Genomic DNA, 19,814 nt, shown 5'->3' with positions numbered 1-19,814 from the left:
CACGGAAAGCACAGGGCTGACCACGGCTGCGGGCTGGCAGGCAGGGGCATGATCCAGAAAAGCGTTTTGGGTGAGAAGGGTTAGAGGGGAAAAAATAGGACCAATATGACTCTGAGTGATCAGCGAATCCAAAATAGCTGATAGTAGAGGATGTACTGGCTCTACAATTCAAGGGATGAAAAGATTGGAAAAAGGCATTTTTAAACTTTAATCACAGTGTTTTCAAAATTTAACCACAGGGAGTTTTGGAAATCTTATTAGATTAATGCCTGCAAAAAGAGACCTTAAAATCTGAACTAATTAATAGTAATATTACATTTTGCTACAAGTATGTTTATTTTGTTTGTGCTAGTGTGAAAATTAAGTGCTCCTCATACCTCCCAGTTCCAACAGACAACTGTGCAAGCAGGTAATATATACAGACTGTGTGGCTCTGCACGTATGGTACCATACACGTATGCACACACTGTGTACACGTGTACCGTGCCAAGGCTGTATTCTCTGAATAATATGCATCTCAATGAACAGTCAGGATGAAATGGCTGTGGCTGTACACCAACCTGTCATGCCCTCAGGTATCAAAATTGGTTCTAGACTCGCAGAGTTCTGGGCTGATGATGTCTCTGTGCTCCTCAGGTGATGTTCTCCTCTCCTGCTGCCAGATCCTCTCTTGCCACCTTCCGTCTCCTCTTTATCCTGGAGGCCTGGGAGCAGAGGGGAGGTCGCTCAGCTGCCCTGAGGTCCTCTGGAGCATGCTATAAAAAATGTTCAAGACACACTGCTGGTAAACAGCATCAACCTCGTATTAACAGGAATGGTGTCAAAGCTGAGAAAGAAGCATGTGGTCAGTTGCTCCCGTAAGCAAAGTGAATCAGAAAAAAGCTGATTACATTCTTCTGTTAAAATATGATGTGAGAGCTGTTCTCCTCAGATCACTAAACCAAATAAGGGATAGAAATCACCTCTTTTTCTCTTTCTGATCTTCCCTTCTGATGCCTCCTTGTGCTCCAGATCTGGCTGGCTGACTATCTTTTAGATGCCTGGGCTGTGTAGGAAAACCAGGAGGGAACACAAATCTCTCATTAGCCCCTCTTCCTTCCCCTTCCAAAGTGCCCATCAGGTATTCATTCAGCACCAAATTTCTAGCACCTGCCTAAAATCTTCCCTCTGGAATAAAATTGTTTGGGATTGAGAGGAGCAGCTCCAGCTTCAGAAGGTGAATTCTGCAGCTATGTCTATGCTGCTAAGGAAAATCAGGCAAAGGTCTGCTCCTCGGCCACCAGGCCATCGGCCACCTTCTGGCTTCCATCCAAACTAGCCAGGGCTATTCCCTCCATTGCAGATTTGACCAGAGAAGAGGGACGGCTGTTGCAGGTCAAAAAGAGTCCTAAAACAAACTACATGTTATGCTCTGCAGACACACAGGGGTCTGCCTGGTCTGCAGCCTTCTTCCCTGGTACAGCTGTACTTTACTTATCCATGGCACCTTCACCTTCAGCGACTTCACACTGTTGAGTTTCAGGGAGAAGCAAATAGGAAACTGTGGCTACTCTCTCCTCTCAGTGTCAGGCAGAGACCATGTGTTGAAAAAGCAGAGCATCGTTCTCTCTTAATCCACTTCACTTCCTTGCTCTGCCTGCACATCCTCGCACACCCATCTTTCTCTTCACAGTGGTCTTTCTATCAGTTCTCGCAGTCGATGCTTGCAAAGCCCTTGCCCTAACTTTCAGTGCTTTAAGGAGCTCTTTCTGAGGGAGGGACGTTTATCACAGATGGAAGAGGAAATGAGCCTCTTTCAGGCTGTGTGCCATTGAAAGATATCTTGACAACTTCTTTCTCTTGACACTCCAGAAGACCACAGCAAGCTGTTTTCTCACTTTTGGCTAATATTACCATAAAGTAAAGGTGAAGGGAAGTTGCTGCTGACAGTAGGGCTCACCCGGCCCTCGCCACCCAGAGATCTAAACCCCCCACTATTTTGGCCTGTGTGTCCTGGAAAGAAGACTAAATAAATGCAAGAGAGAAGTTTGCTAGCACATCTATCAAATTTAGTCCAAGAATGCAAAACATTTGGGGTATGTGAGCTACAGAGTAAATCAGGCAGTGGATGTTTCAAGTCTAATGGTGACACATGCAGCACTGTTTAATCAGCTAAATCCTGGGCTGTGGAACACTTCCATGTATAGCAATGCTGTTATAACACTGCCAGTCGTGGACAGCAGTGGCACTCATTCATTATTGTGCTACAGCTGCCCTTCTTTTAAGGGGCCTGATCCAAGACCCACTGAAATCCCATTGACTTCTGAGTACCTTGGATCTAGCCATGAAGAAGGGATTTTCAGCATTCTTGTGTAACAAAGTGAAAACAAAGGAGCACTTTTTGGCTGCTGTTTCTCCTCATCATACTGGATATTTGCCTGTTCTTCCCCACCCAGGCAGCTCTGTTTGATTTTCCCCACCCAGGTCTCTGCATCTCGTCTCATCGTCTCTTCTCAGCTCACGCTCCCTGCCAGCTCTGACACCTGATGTAGCCTTTGGTCTGCTTAGGCTGCCACCTCCCAGCTCTCTTCCAACCTCATAACTTTGAAACAGAAAACACTAGCTACCATAATTTTTCTTTGTAAAGGTCCAAAAGAGCTTCAGAGTGTTCCCAGTGTGATGATAATATCCAGTGTTATTATCAGAGATCATAAAGATCAGGTGAGAGGTTGTGGGAATCCCCATCATGGAAGATTTTTAAGGAGGTTACACAAACATCCATCAGAGACAGTCTAAGTATAGCAGTTCAGCTTTATAGCCTAGTAAGGGACTAGGTAACGCTTTGATAAACATTTCTAAAATTGCTATAAAATTTCCACATCTTTTTTCTTGCCTGTTGCCTTCTGTAGGACTTTGACAGAGACACAAGCTACTGCACATTTACAGAACACAAATCCAAGTATGTCTGTCCATTGACATCAATACAAGGCCTCCTGCTGTCTTTGCCAAGCTCAGACTTTTATTTGGGCCTGAGTCAAAGAACTGAAACCCTTTCCTTTCATTTTGTCCAGTTTAGTCATTTGCACTGCTAAGATATCTGTTCATGTTCCTCTTTGCATTCATCAGCTTCAAACCATTGTTATAGGAAGAGTATAGGGCTGGATTTTCTTACAGAAAATTTCAGTGAACTTATTACACTAAATCACCAGAGATACAAGCTAGCACCTCTCTGCCAATGAAGCTATGTATATTTTAAAAGTAGATGAAGATATAGCCCATGAGGGTAAAACTCATGTATGTTTAGGCCTGGGAAAAAAAAAAAAAAAAAAAAAAGAGCTAATTCTAAGGACTGACGCAATCAAATATTATTTTTCATTAATTTTTGTTGAAGCAATTTTGCATAAATTAAAGGAGAGGAAAAAAAAATCATTTAAAGATGCTGTGGGCACACAAAATTCAGAAAAAGCATTTCTTAAAGTTTCTATTTTTAGTTCCATGAAGTCCAAAATGGCAGCAAAAGAATTAACCAGTAGTCCATGAGTGAAACATACACAGGTGATATTAAGGCTAGAATTTAACGATTAACTATGGGGATTTTTCTATTTTTTTTATTGGTTTACTAGTAAAATGTCCCAGTAATTAGACTTCTCAATTCTAATCTAATCCTCCCCAATATCTACAGAAAACAGTAGCTCTAGTATAAAGATTTACCACTACAGTTATGTCTCTTCTTTGTTCTTAAGCATGTATTCACTTCTGCTCATTTGCTTTCTGAAATTCTCTCTCTCATTTGTCATCTGAAGAACTCCATTTAAAAGGAAAACAGGCTTCAGACATGAAACACAACTACATTCCTGAAACATGAGATGAACTACCTTTAATTCATGCAACCTTTCATTTACAGTAATGTTTAATGGATGGGCCAGTTTCATTATGGACAATGCCTCTCCCTGTCATTAGCCTGCAGAAGGGTCTAAAACTCTAAAGTGTTTAAAGGAACGCTGTTTCAGGCTCTGTACTCCTTCCCTCCCTCCCCCGCTCCCCATCACCCTTTCTGACTGCCCTTGTTTTAAGTGCATAATCTAAACGCTGCACTCTGCAAATTGCACTTATTGTTGGCTTCGAGCTTCGAAGGACCCTTCTGAACACTTTTTATACAAATCCTAACAAGGTCAAAGTTGGAAAAATCTCAGCTGGTGGACTTGGATCCCATGAGCTAGTGACCATTTATAATTAATATTAATGAATGGCAGACGACAGATGTTTATTGCTTAAGTAGAAATGTGCATTGCTAAACCAGAAGGATTTAGTTTAAACCCAGAGGAACTGACTTTATTTCTTGTACGAGTGTGGGTGGTAGTAGAGAATGCCAATGGGTGATCCAGCCCTTGCTACCTTTAAGCATGAGCAAGGAAGCAATACTCTGTAAAGAAGGATCCTGAGCTCTCTGATTGAATCATGATGTTTGGTCATTCAAAACATTATTTGAAGTAAGGAAGACTCTGTCCACTTCAGTGGCTCTGATTTGCAGCAGTAGGAGGTTTTATTCATAGATCCCAAAGCACTTAACAAAATTAAGACACTCCTATCTCTATTTTACAGTTGTGGAACTATCAGAAGTCATATGAAGACTGTTTTATAATGGGAAAAAAAAAGGTTCGTCACTAAGATGAAGGATCATGTTCCCAGCCACAGTATATTTTCTGTTGCTGTATTATTGTCCCCAGTGGTCTTAAATCAAACTAAAGCTATGATGGATAAATCCCTTAAGTTCAAATATGACACAGTGGAAAATGCAATATGGAGATGAAGAGTCTCTGTGAATCCCTCTGAATACTACAGGCTTAAGGTTGATGGAACCTCTGTTTTCTAACTGAAAGCAACCCACTCTTCCAGAGCACATAAATTAACTTCTCGGACATAGGTACATCTTGGGTAACATTTTCAAAAATACATGAACAAATATTAAGTAACTTCTTAGAGTTTCTGGGTGAGGTCTATTTGCTCTGTATTCTTTGGACAAAGTATCCTGCTCCTTTTGGTATCTGACTATAGTGTGTGTGCACCGTTTGCTGATTTCTTGCCCCTGAGATTTCTACACTTCTGCATGACAGTCTATAAAATGTTTCTGAGCATGTCATACCAGACCCTTGCAAAATATTATTGGTTTTAGTGGCTACAGGGTTGCCTCAGATGTTATAGAAGAGTGCCTAAGGAGTTGCTAGCAAAAGCAGGTGGCACTCAGATCTGTAGAAATAGTGAGCAGTTTGACCTTTTGACTAATGTAAAAGTTCTTGGAGCCGGCAGGAAAGTGATTAGTTACTCATTTCTAAAAAGAAGCATGAACATATTAGTTGAATCGTGTACAGTAGGCTTCATCTGGAAGCACAAGGCAGCTGGAAAGAGAAACTGCTGATCCACACAGTCCCAGTTTTCAGAGGCTAGAGGAGGTCCTGCCTTCTTGCACTACACCATAGTACAGAAAATATCACTCAATGAACTTTTGCTTTGGGTTCCCTAGATCCTTTTTGCAGCCCTACAATTTGGCTCCTGTAACGAGCCTCGCCACATGGGCTGTGGAGACCCCACAGGCACACCTGGAAGTCTAGGATCGTCGCCAATTTACCAGCACCGCTGTAGCACTCTTAAGACAGCAGCCAAGCACCAAGCAGAAAAATAAAACATGCCTACAGCAAGTTCTACTGATCTGCCATTATATAGTGCTGGTGGGAACTGTGCTAGACAGGATGCAGGGCAGATCTCCCAGTGGGGTGGCTAAGGGGGTCATAGACTCTCAACACTTGTTGGTGCCCTCTGTCATGGGGGGCTGCTTTCTCGTTTCAGTGGGGGCTGCATCTCCTCTAATCTTTGGGCCATGAGACCTCATTCGTATCCAATCTAAATGGCATGGCGGTCAGTTTATAAAGTATACTAAGTGAAGTGGACTCCAGTGATGCACTGTCACATGGCATACTCATTCTTCACATTCCACTTTAAGCTACTCATAAAGCCGGCTGCTCACTTCAGTGTGCAAAGCCTGTGTTACTACAAACAGCTCTAAACGCACAGTTCATTCCCAGAGGGATTTAAAAAGAATAAACTTATCACATTCTTGGAAAAAAAAAAAAAAAAAAAAAAAAGAAGACAAGACAGCAAGACAGCCTGGATAAAACTTACATGGACAAATTCTATCTGTGATTCATTTTAAATTGAAGACTTACGGGCAATGTTAAAATATTTGTATTCAAGTTTTTTCATGCATGTCCTCCATGACCCCTGCTTAGAAAGCTTTTTTTAATATTTTATAGGGCTGCATTTTCCAAAGGAATGGAAAATACCAGATTATCAAAGTCATCACATTTCCCAGAAACTTGCTGATTTCAGTGAAGTCCCAGTGGAAAGTAGGCAGGTTTTGAAACAACTTTGTCTTTGTGTTGGGCTTCTGTGTATTATCCTGCTAGCTTGTCCATTGAGTTGGCCTTTGGCAACCCACCTGGCAGGCTGACAAGGACTCAAGAGCCTGAAAACCTGAGACCCCTTGGACAGCATCTTGTTCATCTGAGCTCCCTGAGCTTCCTAGGGCTAAGCTCTGAATCACTTTGGCATAAAAATTTCTTGAGCCTTTTTCAGTGGCAGCCCAAGAGTCTTGGTGAGTCCAATCCCCTTCTCCACAAGCTGCTCTCTACCTGGTGAACTGCCAGGTATCTCTCAGTAGGTGGAAAAAACTCCTCAGAAACATATGGAGATGGCCAAAGTGAAATATCATGTTACTCTTTTTGAAAGGGGACCTCTGGAGTCCCTGATCAGTGAGAAACTTAGAAACCTGACCTGTCACTTTAATCAGCATGAAAATGCATTTGGAAATATTGGCACTACCTAAAGAGGGGAGGATCAATGCTTTGGCCAGCTGGAATAGTACACACACATTGGAGACATGAAACAAAGAAACAGTCATTTTTCAACACCTTGTTTTGAAAAGTACCCTTGAAAGCAAATTCTCCCCTCATTTACACCAGAGACCAACCTTGGTGACCTCTGCGTGTTTGAGCAAGTAGAACAGAGGGCAGGATCAGGCCTCGGGCGAAATTAAGTAATAGCACCCTGGCTGTGGGCTAATGGTTTTGCTGAGTGGATCCGTCAGGGGCTGCTGTCACCCTGCGTGTTAGCTACTGCCAACCAACCCATCCATCCATCCATCCATCCATCCATCCATCCATCCATCCATCCATCCATCCATCCATCCGGCTGGCCTGGCTTACCTGTGGGACGTGCAGGGGCTCCTGCCCACCTGTCAGCAGAGGTGTCACCCTAGGCAGGAACGCAAACAAACTGCACTGAGGGTGGAGAGGACAAGTGAACCGTGCAGAGCAGGGCCAGAGGTGCATCCTGTTGACTCCTTGTCTTCCTTTACCTTCCTGGCATGTCAGGAAACTTAAGGAGATGTAAGGAGGGGGCTCCAGGGGGAGTGTATAGCTGCACCTATATGAGCAAATTAAATGGTGCAAGATGCCCAGGTACCCTGGCCCTGGCCTCTAGTACTGGGCCGGGGCCTGGCTCAAGTGTTAAAGTCAGCACTTGCAAATCCCCTCTAGGATCCATACTCAATCATCAGTATAGCCTGGGTTTCACACCATGGTCACTTAGGGGAAAAAAGACATTCTTACAGATGCATCCGAACATCGGGGTCGTATAAGCATCTTCTGAATTGGCAGGTTACATTAATGCAATCGGTTTAAGTAAAGCCAAAGAAAACGTCTTTTCTCGTTTATCCCTCCCTTCAGAGCTCTCCAAGTACAAATTTGAGTACTAAAGAAACAAGTTTCTTTGGGTGTTTTCTTGTTACTATTGTACTAGAAGAGTTCAAATGTCTGCTGAAGCACTAGCATCTGTCTCTTATCATGTATAACTTTTCTTGATTATTTCTAGAGAGGCAGACTAAACATGCGGCTCTGACATAATGCAGCATCACATTTTTATTTCTGGTTTGCTCAAAAGCCTGCACCAGCTGAACTAAGTCTCTAAAAAGGACTATATTTATGACCTCAATCTGGGCTAATGGGAGGGCTTGGATTATTGGTGCCTAAAAGGAAAACAAGATAATACAGATTTCTGCCAATACTTTGATCTCTAACAACAGGGTAAAGGGTTTTGGTACCGATCACTACTATCGCCAGTCTTTGTACTAGAATCTGATTCTGTTAGTCTTAAAAGAGGGTTATAGGGTGGCTTTGGACGCTCATCTACCTTTTTGCCACTTTTAGGAGAGATGTAAAAACCAAATCTCATTCAGAAGCCACCGTTAAAAATCTCAAAGCAAGATCAGTGAGAAAACACCACTTCCCTAAATACCAGCATGGTGTATGTCACTCCCCATCCTAAGCAATGAGGAGTGGTTTTCTGCACTGCTAAATAGCCATTACTTTCCTGTCTCTGGAAGCTGTGTTCAAAGTTTATAAGCTGCGGGTTCTTATAAGATGAAAACTGTTATGTAATTATAAAATCGCTGTTGTTAGCACATTAGTCCTGATTAAAACAAGGCTGCTAACAAATTCCCTTAGTCCCAACAGACAAGTGCAAAAGAAATAAATCCCCTCAGGCTCTGGTTTGAAGAGACAGCAGTAAATGTCTCCACAAACAGCAAACAGAACTCACAGAAATCCTCCTTCTCTGGCTGCTTCTTTGACTGGAGGATATTCTTGTATTTTCAGGCACTGTCAATGTCTTTTCTGTGGCACAGGAAAGGCAGATCCAACCCATTCCTATTGCAAAGAGGTCATCACAGGACCGTTAAGCCAAGGACTTTCCCTAAGCCTTGCTTATGAGCTCCTGAGTGCAGCAGTGTCATTTCCCAAGCAGCCCACAGAAGAAATGATCCCTTCCTACTTCCCATACACCTAATGGGATACAACTTGCTCTTTATCTGCTACAGCAGCAAAGCCTGATACCTATTTTGGCACAGCTGATCTGCTCAGTCTCCTCTCTTTCCTCTCTGCCTGCTTTATACAAATGGCTGTTGCACAGGCCTGATCTATTCCTGTATTTAGACATAACATTCTCATTCCCCCTAACATGCCTGCCTCAGGATTGTCCTCTTCTTGCAAGGACAGGCTAGCACACACAACATAAATAAGAACATTTTTCAAGTGAATGCAATCCTGTATTCAGAGGCAAACGAAGCTCAAGGATCCTAAATCTCATAGAAAGACTTCTGTAGGTCTCAGGCTCCACCATCACCTAGAGTCTACATCTAAAGAAGTATTTCCATTTTCAAGAGGAGATAGGGCACGTAAGTACAAGTTAGTCACTAAGCCCCCTACTGCAGTTGCTCAACCATAAGTGTTGATAACATTTGAGGTATCTTGGGTTATCTAAAATCACCACATAGTGCTGTGGATATGACACAAGCCTTAACACCTGTATCTATCTGGACTGGTATGCGGAAGTCAGGAAGGCTCTCTTCATGCATCTCAACAACAGGAGAAACTATGTTTGGCCAAATTAATTGCTCCTTGAATGCCTCTGGACCTTAGCACCTTTAAAATTTTTACGTATATTAACTTCAGTAGTTGGTGCACCTTCAAGATTAAGTAAGGCCAGGAAATGCACTGAGCCGTGTAGCACCTAGGTAATTCTGAAGCTGTTAACCCTCTCCACCCGGGTCACCTGAAAATCTAGTGATTATAAAATAGGGCCATTCTACCTAGGAAGACAATGATTGCTGCTCAGAAAGTTATGTTGTTTAAACTTCAAAAAGACATACCAGATGAATCAGCTGCTAGCAGCTTCTGAATGAAAGGAGCTTGTCCTTTGCATCACTGGGCACTCGGGGGTTTGGAGGCTTCTTGTCTTGGCAAGTACTGCAAGTACATGTTACAGCGTGTGTTCCAGAAAAAAAAAGTGTCAATTTTCTTGAAAATGAGAATGATCTGCTCTTTTGCATAATATGACATGACTGTATTGTAGACGGAGCTGTAGTAAGTGGTTTTAGAGCCTGGGGCATGCTCTTCTTACTGGTATCTTTTCTCGGCACTTGTTATGCTGTTCTTGTCCGGGTTGTGTCATGAGGAAAGGGTGGTAGACTTGTAGTCTAAGAGGACTAAAAAAAGTCTGAGAGGAGTGTGGATAGATGGGAAGGAGGGCGACATAGAGTGGTGGCACTTGGCCCACAAGTTTTGTCCCCATACCTCGTGGGGAGTGGAGGTATTGGGGCACTGGTACTGCAGCACCGGTGCTGACATTGCTCCGGTAGCCGGGAAAGTGTTGAGAGTTCAGCTGAGGCTGTGAGGGGTGTGAAAGAACACTGTGGCATGTTACAGCTGTGGCTTGTGGTCTTTTATTATAGCTCTTCAGCTCATTACAGTGTAGTGGGGAGGATTTTGTGGTCCGTGGTGACACGCACAGTAGGAGAGCCAGCACCCTTCCAGATAGGGGCCAATTACGTCGGTGCCTGCAACCCCAACAGGCATAGTTCAGTGACTCTTCTTGCTCCTTCTGCTCTCCCAGGGTAAATACCTTAATGGGATTGATCTCTCCAAAAGAAATACAATCATCCCAAATGCTTGACACCAGATTTTCATCCCTCTGGGGTTTCATTGAGACCTAGCCAGTGACACCCCCCCACCAAAGTGAAGCAGTTTGCACAATCAGATTTTATGCATTTCTATGGTGGTTTGGGGTTTCAGTGCCCACAGAAGGCAGAAGGGAACAAATATGCTGTTCTGAGTTCCCTGTAGTAGTTACAGCTGAATATAATAGGGTGGGACTAAGTGACAATGCCTAAAATAGATAAAATCTGTAACCTGCAGTAGTTAACCCACATTGATTTTTTCAGTATGTAATTCTCTCTCACATGGTGCTCTTAAGTACCAAGTTCCCCCAAGTTGTGACCAACCCTTCCTCCCTTTACTCCATAAAATACGGCTACAGGTCTAGTGGAAACACCACAGCTGATGTGATAATGCAAAGACTTCTCTGAAGTGCTCTGGCTTGCATACTTAAAGATATATTCAGACATGGATTGCATAAACACAGATGCAGGGATTTCTTCGACCAGGGGCTATAAATTAGATTAACGAGAACTCAGCACCTTTAAATTTATTTGACATGTAATTATATTGTTGTCTGAGTTAATCTCATGTCTGAATTTAATTTGAACTACTGCACTTCTCAAAATCATAGCATGGCTGTAGATTTTCTTCAATATACAAAGTTACTACTATCAGAAGTAGTAAAGTATCCCTTACGTACAAGAAAAATTCACTGGACAGTGCTTACAGACTAACTCTTCCAGTACAGTTGGCTGTGTGAAATTTTAGTTCTGGAATAGAAGCTATCTTAATGCCAAATAATTACTTCACAGGACTATTAGAATCTCATGAATCAACATCTTCATGAGCAAATAATTTTCCCGAAAATGTTTGATTATCTCCTATGTAAAAAAAAAAAAAAATATTTTTTGAAAGGTTTTATTGAATCCATAAAAAGACATAAACGTTAGTAGCGTTAGTTATAAGAGAATTCTGTAGCCCATCAGGAAACAATATTCCCATGTTTGTGGCACAATACACTACCTTTTTTTATATCCTCTTGCTGGCGTACTAAAAAAAGTTCATCGCGTACCCAATATAAAGCACAGACAGAAGATGTAACAGCAGACAAAACGCGGAGGAAGGGAATTGGACAGGAAACACTCGTTGCTAACTCCTGAAAAAATAACTCGAGGGTAGACAGGAGGGAACCTCTCCGCATGCGGAGCCCCGCGCTTCACCCCCGGCTTGCGGGAGCCGGCCCCGAGGGGAGCGGGAGCAAAGCGGGGGGAGCGGTGGGGGGGCGGGGGGGGGGGGGGGGCGTGGGGGGGAGCAGGGGGCGGCGTGGGGGGGTCGTGAGGGGGAGCAGGGGGCGGCGTGGGGGGAGCGTGGGGGGGAGCAGGGGGCAGCGGGGGGGGGGTCGTGAGGGGGAGCAGGGGGCGGCGTGGGGGGAGCGTGGGGGGGAGCAGGGGGCAGCGGGGGGCGGGGGGGTCGGCGCGGCCGTGCCCCCACCCCGGGGCTCTCCCGCCGCCGCCCGCGCGCGCACCCGCCTCGCGCGGCACCGCGGCGCCCCCTTGCGGCCGGCCCCGGCCCCGCCCCCTGCCGCGATCTGCCTCCTAAGTGCCGCGTAGCCGCGCGGAAAGGCACCGGTATATAGAAATATATATATATATATATATATATATCTGTATAAAGTGTTAGATGTTCAGACGCAGAGGGCTCTTCTAACACCAACGTTCTTTACAAGGGAAACTGAAATTTCGGGAGAGTATTTTCTTCTAAGTTATGTTACTGCATCATTTACTTCTTTGATGAGCTTCAGTTTTAATGCCGTCCTTCCCTTTCCTCCTTCTTCAAACGCAAAGTAGTTAAGAGATGAACTTGTAAACGTAACGGCCCATGGCATTTTTGCGCTTTTCATTTCACAGATAGCCAAAATTTCCAATGAATTTCCACAACTTCTGGTGTCCGGATCAGTGAACTGTGATGAAGTGGGCTTCAGCAAGTAGTAGAAAGAAGGAAAAATATTCAGGAACAAACCTCTGGGAAGAAAAGATCGGGGATATGAACAGGGAGGGAGATGGAGGCAGGAATCTGGCTCCAGCTGCACCCCAACGCTAGCAGTTAACTGCTGGTTGAATCTTCCCTTGGGTCTAAACTGAACCAAGTACTGACTGGAAGTAACATTATACTGTCATATAAAAACTCCCATTTTTAAAAATAGTGGTGAAAGAAGCTAAACAACCAGCAAAGATGACCCTTCTATGCTTAATTGCATTACCAGAACAGCACAGGTCTAGAGGGCAGATCTTCTCACAAATGGCAGCAGCATGGAGGTGATGGCATTAAATCATGCATAAAATAGCACAAAGTACTCCAAACTAGTAATCCTCAGAACAGAAGAGAATTAGGACTGAGTTTCAAGTATTTTCCAGAGATAATTTTGCTTGTTCTTTATAATGACACCAGTCTGATTAAAACAGGAACAGTGAAGCCATGCTTAGATAAGTCTCTAGCTAGACAGAGATAGCATATTCTTAGCATATTCACACACATACATATAAACACATACATCCTGATCCATGACTGAAAGGGAAACCATTACATGTCCTTCCAACATACTTAAAGAATTGTGGCTAGGAAGTCACAGCTGAAGGATTTTGGCTAATCACCGAACGAACAATGTCAAACACTGAATGTCTGGACAGTTTCCATTCAAATAACATTTCATCTTGGGCCAACTGTATTTACAAACCACTGGAGCGAAATTCCATACTGTCATTTATCCATTAGTAAGAGACAGTGTTGCAGCTGGGTAAGAGGCAGGCTCACTCCTGCGTGGAGCTCGCCCAGCTCTCCCAGCGGTGGTAGCTCTCGCTGAGCCTCGCTTGCCCGTTCTGCAGGTCTCCCCTGCTCACCTCTGTGCAGAGGGATTCTGCAGGTATGCGGGAGTACATGGGGGTAATCTCTGACTGGTTACCTAAAATCTGAGGTGCCGCTTTACATTTAAAGTTTTGCTGCGTGTTTCAGAAACAAAAGAAGATAAAGGCAGATGTTTGTCCCTACTTGACTTAACACGTGTATCTTACCATCACTTCCCTTGCTCTCCGATCTCAGAAAGTGATGGTAAGGAATGGAGAAACAGAAAAATAAGCCCACAGACCTGCTACACAACAAAAAGAGGATACAGAATACCCTCACATCTTAATCTTACTCCTTGCTTTCTGCCTTCACTTCCTCTGAATCTCTCTCCCTTTATCTGACCTACTCCTCCTTGGATGGTCATCTGCTCTCAGAACAAAACCACTGCTCCTGCACCTACTCCTCCACTGTGACCTACTGCCACAGAGCCCAACGAAGCACCAAAAAGTCCCAGCTGCGGTTTCAAGTCTGGAATGGGCACAATTCCCTGCATTCAGCATCCTCAACAGCAAGAGCTACTGCCAGATTTGCGTAACTCCCCCAACATTAGTGTAGGAAAGCCTCAGTTATCTCTGTTAATAGTATTTTTGATGTAACAAAGAGGGATATATTATTTTTAGTAGTATCATTACCAGGATATCATAAAAGAGAGTTTGGCCAGATCCTTTTCAATACTTGTCCAGAAATTTCTCCATGTAAGGAGGCATAGAGGTCAGTATGACACTGTATCATGAAACTCTCAAGCAAGGTTGCTTTTGAAGACATCATTGGGATTCATATAACCACAAGTGAATTTCAGCTGCATGGATCAGTAGTTGAACCAGTTCCACACAGAAAAAATCTAATCTGTTTTAGGCTTGTGTGTACACATGAGTTCGATTCAATGTCACACCTGCGTTGGTTTGTAAAGCAAATAGAAGGAATAGAATCATAACATCTTTCACTAGACCAGGTTGCTCAAAGCTCCATCCAGCCTGACTTTGAACACTTCCAATGAGGAAGCATCCACAACTTCTTTGGGCAACCTGTTCCAGTGTCTCACCACACTAAGCACAAATAATTTTTCTTATGTCCAAGCATAAACGCACTATACGATGTCTTCTTCACAACCAATACACAAAGTTTTAATGTTCCTATGAGGATGGGAAGCTTTATTGGAGAGGTCTGTTGCAGTAGCAAAATCCTCAATATCTTACCTTTGTAAGTATTTAAATAAATAAAGTACTTGAATACCTAATTTTGAAACAACGGTCTAAAGCTTGACTTGAGACTTGGAACACCACTTTTTAGTCTGAAGAGGGTGACATACCTGTGCCGGAGCTGCCACTTTGTCGTGGGATTCATGTTGCAATACCAAGAATCCCCCAGGACGTGGGTGTGGTAGGGGTTAAGGGAGGGGAGAGGGATTTTTAAAATATATAGACGCTGAACATTGGCAGTGAAAGGGAGTAACATGGTGGCTAATTTTCTCTCACCATATGCTCTGGGCCCCAGACCAAGATAAATTTAGACCAGTAAGTAGTTAATGCTACCTGGCTTCAGCCATAGATATCCCCAAACCAGGGGACATCTGTGTTTTGGTGGTGTACCTGGAGCTGTGCCCCTGGCTGTGGGAGACAGGCTATGAGTATGTGATCTCTAAAGCACTGGGAGTCCCCAGGGAGTTCTCGGCTCTTTGCTCAGAGTCAGACCGATGGGATGTGCTCGTCCAGTGGACAAATTTAGTAGTTTGGTGAAGAGTTGGACATTTCTAAACACTAGTACTAGTGTCCAGATTCTAACAGGAGGTGCTAATCCAGGGCTGGTTTTACAGGGTATGGCAAAGCAAGTGAGTCAGAAATTGCAACAGCCTGAGCAAATCTTCTAATGTGCCATCATTTTTTATTTCAGGCAAAAAAAATAGGGAGGAGAAAAGAAAAAAGTCCAACAAAGATGAAAGCAAGGAGACAAGACAGGAAAGCAAAGGGCGAGCAGCCCGAAGACAAAACCGAGAACAGAGGGAAAACAACAACAAAATGCAGCCGAAGAAAAGAAAAGCCCCAAATAAAGAACAAAACCTGGCACCCATCGACACTGCACATTAACAGCCCTCCACGATTGTTTAAGTCTTATGATGCTGCTATCTCTACCAGATCGCCCTGACAGGTGCTCCAACCGTTCAGGCCGCAAATGGACAATGCTACCAGTTATTAAACTTTAAACAACATTCCAAATACTTCCTATATTCTCCAAGCAACCATAGTTTATTAAAGAGATTGACATGAGCCAAGGGAAAAAAAAAATCTAAAAATGGGATACTTTAAAACTGTTATATTATATGCTTCCATGCATCTGTAAAAGGCAATTAAGAAACTTTGTATATATTAATAATAGGGTATAAAATATAGCAATATAATAATGAACGACATTCAGATGAACAATGTTCTTTTTCTTTGTAAAATATTTTTCAAGTTATTGTTTAAGTATGAGGCAAGAGATATGTCTAAATCAAAGGCACAAATCGTATCCCTTCATATATTGTACATAAATATTAAGAGAAGGAAGAAAACGTTTCTGAAGAGCCAGTAGGAACCCAAGGTTTTATAACCTCTGGTGGAGCAGGATGGGATTGCCCTGTGGTTCCCCCGTCCGCGCTCCAGACACAGGTGAGAAACACCAGGGGAAATCCGGCAGGGCTTCACAAGCTGAGGGAAAAGAAGCAGAAGCATCTGCAGCTTTGAAGACTGAATCCCTGAGGCAGAAGGTGATGGAGCTGAGCTTGAACAGTGCTCTTATCTGTGGGACAACACAATGTTTTCTGGTCTAAACAGTGGTACCGTGTGTGCTGTTTTATGCTTTTTATACCTATGTGTAACTTAAGTCTACATTTCAAATCTTCTGGTGAATGACAAATCGTATTTGTAGGAGACAATGTTGAGTTAATAAAAAACAGAAAAATAGATCATGTAAGTATGTGTTTTTCAGAGTGGTGGTGTCGTCTGTTCTACCGGGGGAGGGAATCATTTCATAGCTTCACAGACAGAAAAGGACACAACTTACATCCACAATGTGCATCTAGTACAAGAGTATCCACAACGATAAATCTAATGACGGACAGAATTTGCAAACTTTTCTCCAATTTTATGTAAATTCTTGTTCTAGTTCTCTCTAACACAGCAGAGGTCAAAATTTCCACTGTTCGGGGGACAAGCCAAACCCCTTGGTACCATCCTGACTATATTAGTGGCAAGAGTGACCCGTGAGTGAAGCACAGGCTATGCCATACACTGCATCTCTGCTCAGAAACAGATTTACCCTTTACAGAAATATGTTGAAGGACCAACATGCTTCATAGCATGTTTCGTTGACATGCTTTCCCCAAGGGAAGCTGTCATAGGGGTAACAGCCTGCCCAGTGTGATGCAAGGACTAGAAAATGTGGCAGGTGAGCCTTCCCAGACAGTTCACATCCCTATTCACGATTTCTTTTTCTCACAGTGAGTTTGACCTTAAAAAAGACTCTGACTAACTTTTGGAGGAATATCCTAATCATCCAAACAGCAATGCAAGGATAGGTTCCTTCATTTTGCTTTGCAAGAGCTTTGTCTCTTAATGACACGTGTGTAGATGCAGTAGTCTAATAACACGAGTGTTTAAAGCTCCCATAGCTTGCCTCCAACTTCCATGAGAATTAGTCAAAACTTTCTGTAACCAGTCCCCAATTACATGCACATACTGTATTTTTGCTGGAGAGAAGACCTAAGTGCTAAAGGCTGAATTTTACAGAGATGAGTATCCTATGCATGTAACACTCATTGCATACAATGAAGTCTGGATGCGTAAGAAAAGCCGGGTGCGCTGGATGTCTGTGAGAGACACCTAAGAGTGGGAAACTGTCTGGCTCTCTGTGGGCTCCCAGATCCAACACATAACTTGTCTGCACCCTCCTCCAGAGTGAGCTGGTCCCAGTCTCCCAGTACCAGTCCTGGCAGCAGTAGTCATTTTCCTCCACCAAAATCTTCCCATTTTCTTGGCAGCAGCAGCTGAGGAGAAGCTGGTCTCAGAGACGTGCAGGGCACAGGATCTGGGCTCAGCACTGAGGCTCTGGGTGATGCTGCAGGGAGGCAGAAAGGAGAAATCCTGCTGCTGCCAGACTCAGAGGTTGGCACCAAAAGCTGAGGTGCAAGCAGCAGTTCTGGACCGAGAGGGGTTGGCATCATGACAGAAAGCATCACTCTGTGCTTCAAACCCTGTCCTGCAGCTGCAGTCACCCATCTGCCTGGGGTGCTGGTGGGCAGATGGGGATGTTCAGCTGCTCAGAAAGAATTTACTGCTCAATTTACTTCCTCTAGGGACAGGTTGTTGGCCAGATGAAGTATCCCTAGTTGGATTCAGCAAACTAGACCACCAGCTGGACCACACAGATAGCTGAACCCAGGAGAGCTTTGTCTACAACTCTTAAAACTAACCAGTAGGGTTATGTCTTTTCCCTGCCTTAAGTAAGTATAGGAGTCAAATGGCAAGGGGGTTTCAGATGAAAGACAGCTCTTGATAAATCCACAAGCAAAAACTGTAAAAATGAACAAGAGTGTTCAGAAGGGAATTAAAAAGAGGAAAAAAGCAAAACAAGGAGCTAATCCCAGAATGTCCATGAGATCAGTTATTCTCTACTACAACATTTGGAGGAGTCAAAGGAATGCCATTTATCTGGCAAAGATAGACGGAAGACTGGAAAAGCAGTATCACGTAGTTCAAGAGCTACAGACTGAAGGAAAAAAAAAAAGAGGGTGGAAGGAAAATAAAGTAATTTAGGATATAGATGTAAGCTTTGTTATATACTGACACATAGACCTTTATTACAAACTCCAGCACACCTCTCCCTGCTTACGCAAGTGGCAGTGACAAGAGAGACGGTTTGTCTTACCAAGAGCAGGACTTGGAATACTATCACCTTTCAGAAAGAAATAAAAAAGTAAAAGGAATTTGGGTCATGGCAGTAATAGTTCACAGCAATAGTACCTGCAAAACAATGATACAAGTTTTCCTGGAAATGATCAAGGAAGCTGTTGTCATGTTGTTCCCTCCCACACAGGATAATGTTTGATAATATTTCCTGTAGCCATGGAAAAGCACTAAAAAGTACATCCAGCTCATCTGTGCAACTGAAAGTTTCTCCAAACGTGGCACTGAATGTAGACTACCCTGATGGTAGGTGAACTACTCCATTGGGACTCTCTCAAGAAATTGAAGAAGAATATGGACCTTTGTAGGTCAAATATATATTGCAATGACACTTTTTGCCCACCCAGTAATAAATATGTAAAATTGGGAGTCAGTGATCTTACATGCTGAGCAAGAGCTAATGGGGACTCCTATGACCTTAATGGAGAAGACCTGATTAAGTACTGCAAGTAGCTGCAACTAAATTTATGTGAAACCTCTTTCCTAACAATTGCTTCCCAGTTACAAAATACCTCAAAACATTAAGAGTCAATTTTAAGTAATTTTCAGAGGAGTATTATGAACTGAGTAGGATTATAAACAACATTTCTTAAAATGGGAGCTAAATTGATTGGGTATTGTCAGCCAAAATCAGAGTGTTAGTTTTTAAAGAACAGTTCTGGAATAAAATACTAAGGATCAGTTATGGTCAGTAGATATACACAAATGAGGTGCTATTTCTGACAGTTAAGCTGCTCAGGGAATTATAAGCAGTAACAAAGAGGCAGAAAAACGCAAAAAAGCAACTGTTAAGGCCCAGGCTTCTGATCTGTCTGACCAAGCTGTAGCTTGTTCTCTCACCTGGCCCCATGTTAGTGAAGATCTAAATAAGGCAATCTAGTGTTAAGGTATTATCAACAATTTAAATTCTGAACTGCTGAACCCTTCATTGAAGTTGTCCCAGCAGCTTTATTCTAAGGCACCAGAGCAGATTTGTCAGGCTGATTGATGCACTAAATAAATGACAGGTTTCGCTGTACCCTGTAGTAAAGGATTCATTGGCAGAATGGGACCATCACCAGTCACCCCACACAATGAAGGTCTTGTGTCATACCCTCTACCAACTGCCCCTGGATACTTGTGGTTGACACACCGATGGGAAAGCAGCACACGGATATTGTTATTAATTCAGAAGTATTCCCCTATAGCCCTCATGAGTCACTGTCATTCACTTTTTGTTTTTGTAGTTTTAGGTTCTGAACCTTACTGAAGGCCTAACTTTATGATGCAGCATGAATGACCAATGATTCTTGTACTTAATTGATCTGCATTGTTATTTTCAGAGACATCACTGGGTTTCTTTCGCATGGTTCATGTGAAGTTGTAAAAATTCAAACAAAAATCTGCACAGCATGACGCAACAGCTGATTGTGGGAGCCACTCTTCACAGTGACCTTCTGCAAGCATC

At 43.2% G+C, this 19,814-nt stretch overlaps 1 protein-coding gene across 1 annotated transcript in view; it reads left to right on the top strand.

Annotated features, from left to right (window-relative positions):
• RSPO3 (R-spondin 3) overlaps positions 1–16,376 on the top strand; it is a 63,704-nt gene extending 47,328 nt beyond the window's left edge. Inside the window, exon 6 of the mRNA XM_032998118.2 lies at positions 15,318–16,376. Coding sequence (XP_032854009.2) covers positions 15,318–15,511 — 194 coding nt within the window. The 3' untranslated portion in view covers positions 15,512–16,376. The remainder of the gene's footprint in view (positions 1–15,317) is intronic.
• The last annotated feature ends 3,438 nt before the right edge of the window (positions 16,377–19,814 follow it).

This window comes from Tyto alba, unplaced genomic scaffold (assembly GCF_018691265.1).
Source record: "Tyto alba isolate M040663 unplaced genomic scaffold, T.alba_DEE_v4.0 Super-Scaffold_22, whole genome shotgun sequence".
Taxonomy (NCBI): domain Eukaryota; kingdom Metazoa; phylum Chordata; class Aves; order Strigiformes; family Tytonidae; genus Tyto; species Tyto alba.
The sequence above is the reverse complement of the archived record's forward strand: the minus strand, read 5'-3'. Positions and strand labels throughout refer to the sequence as shown.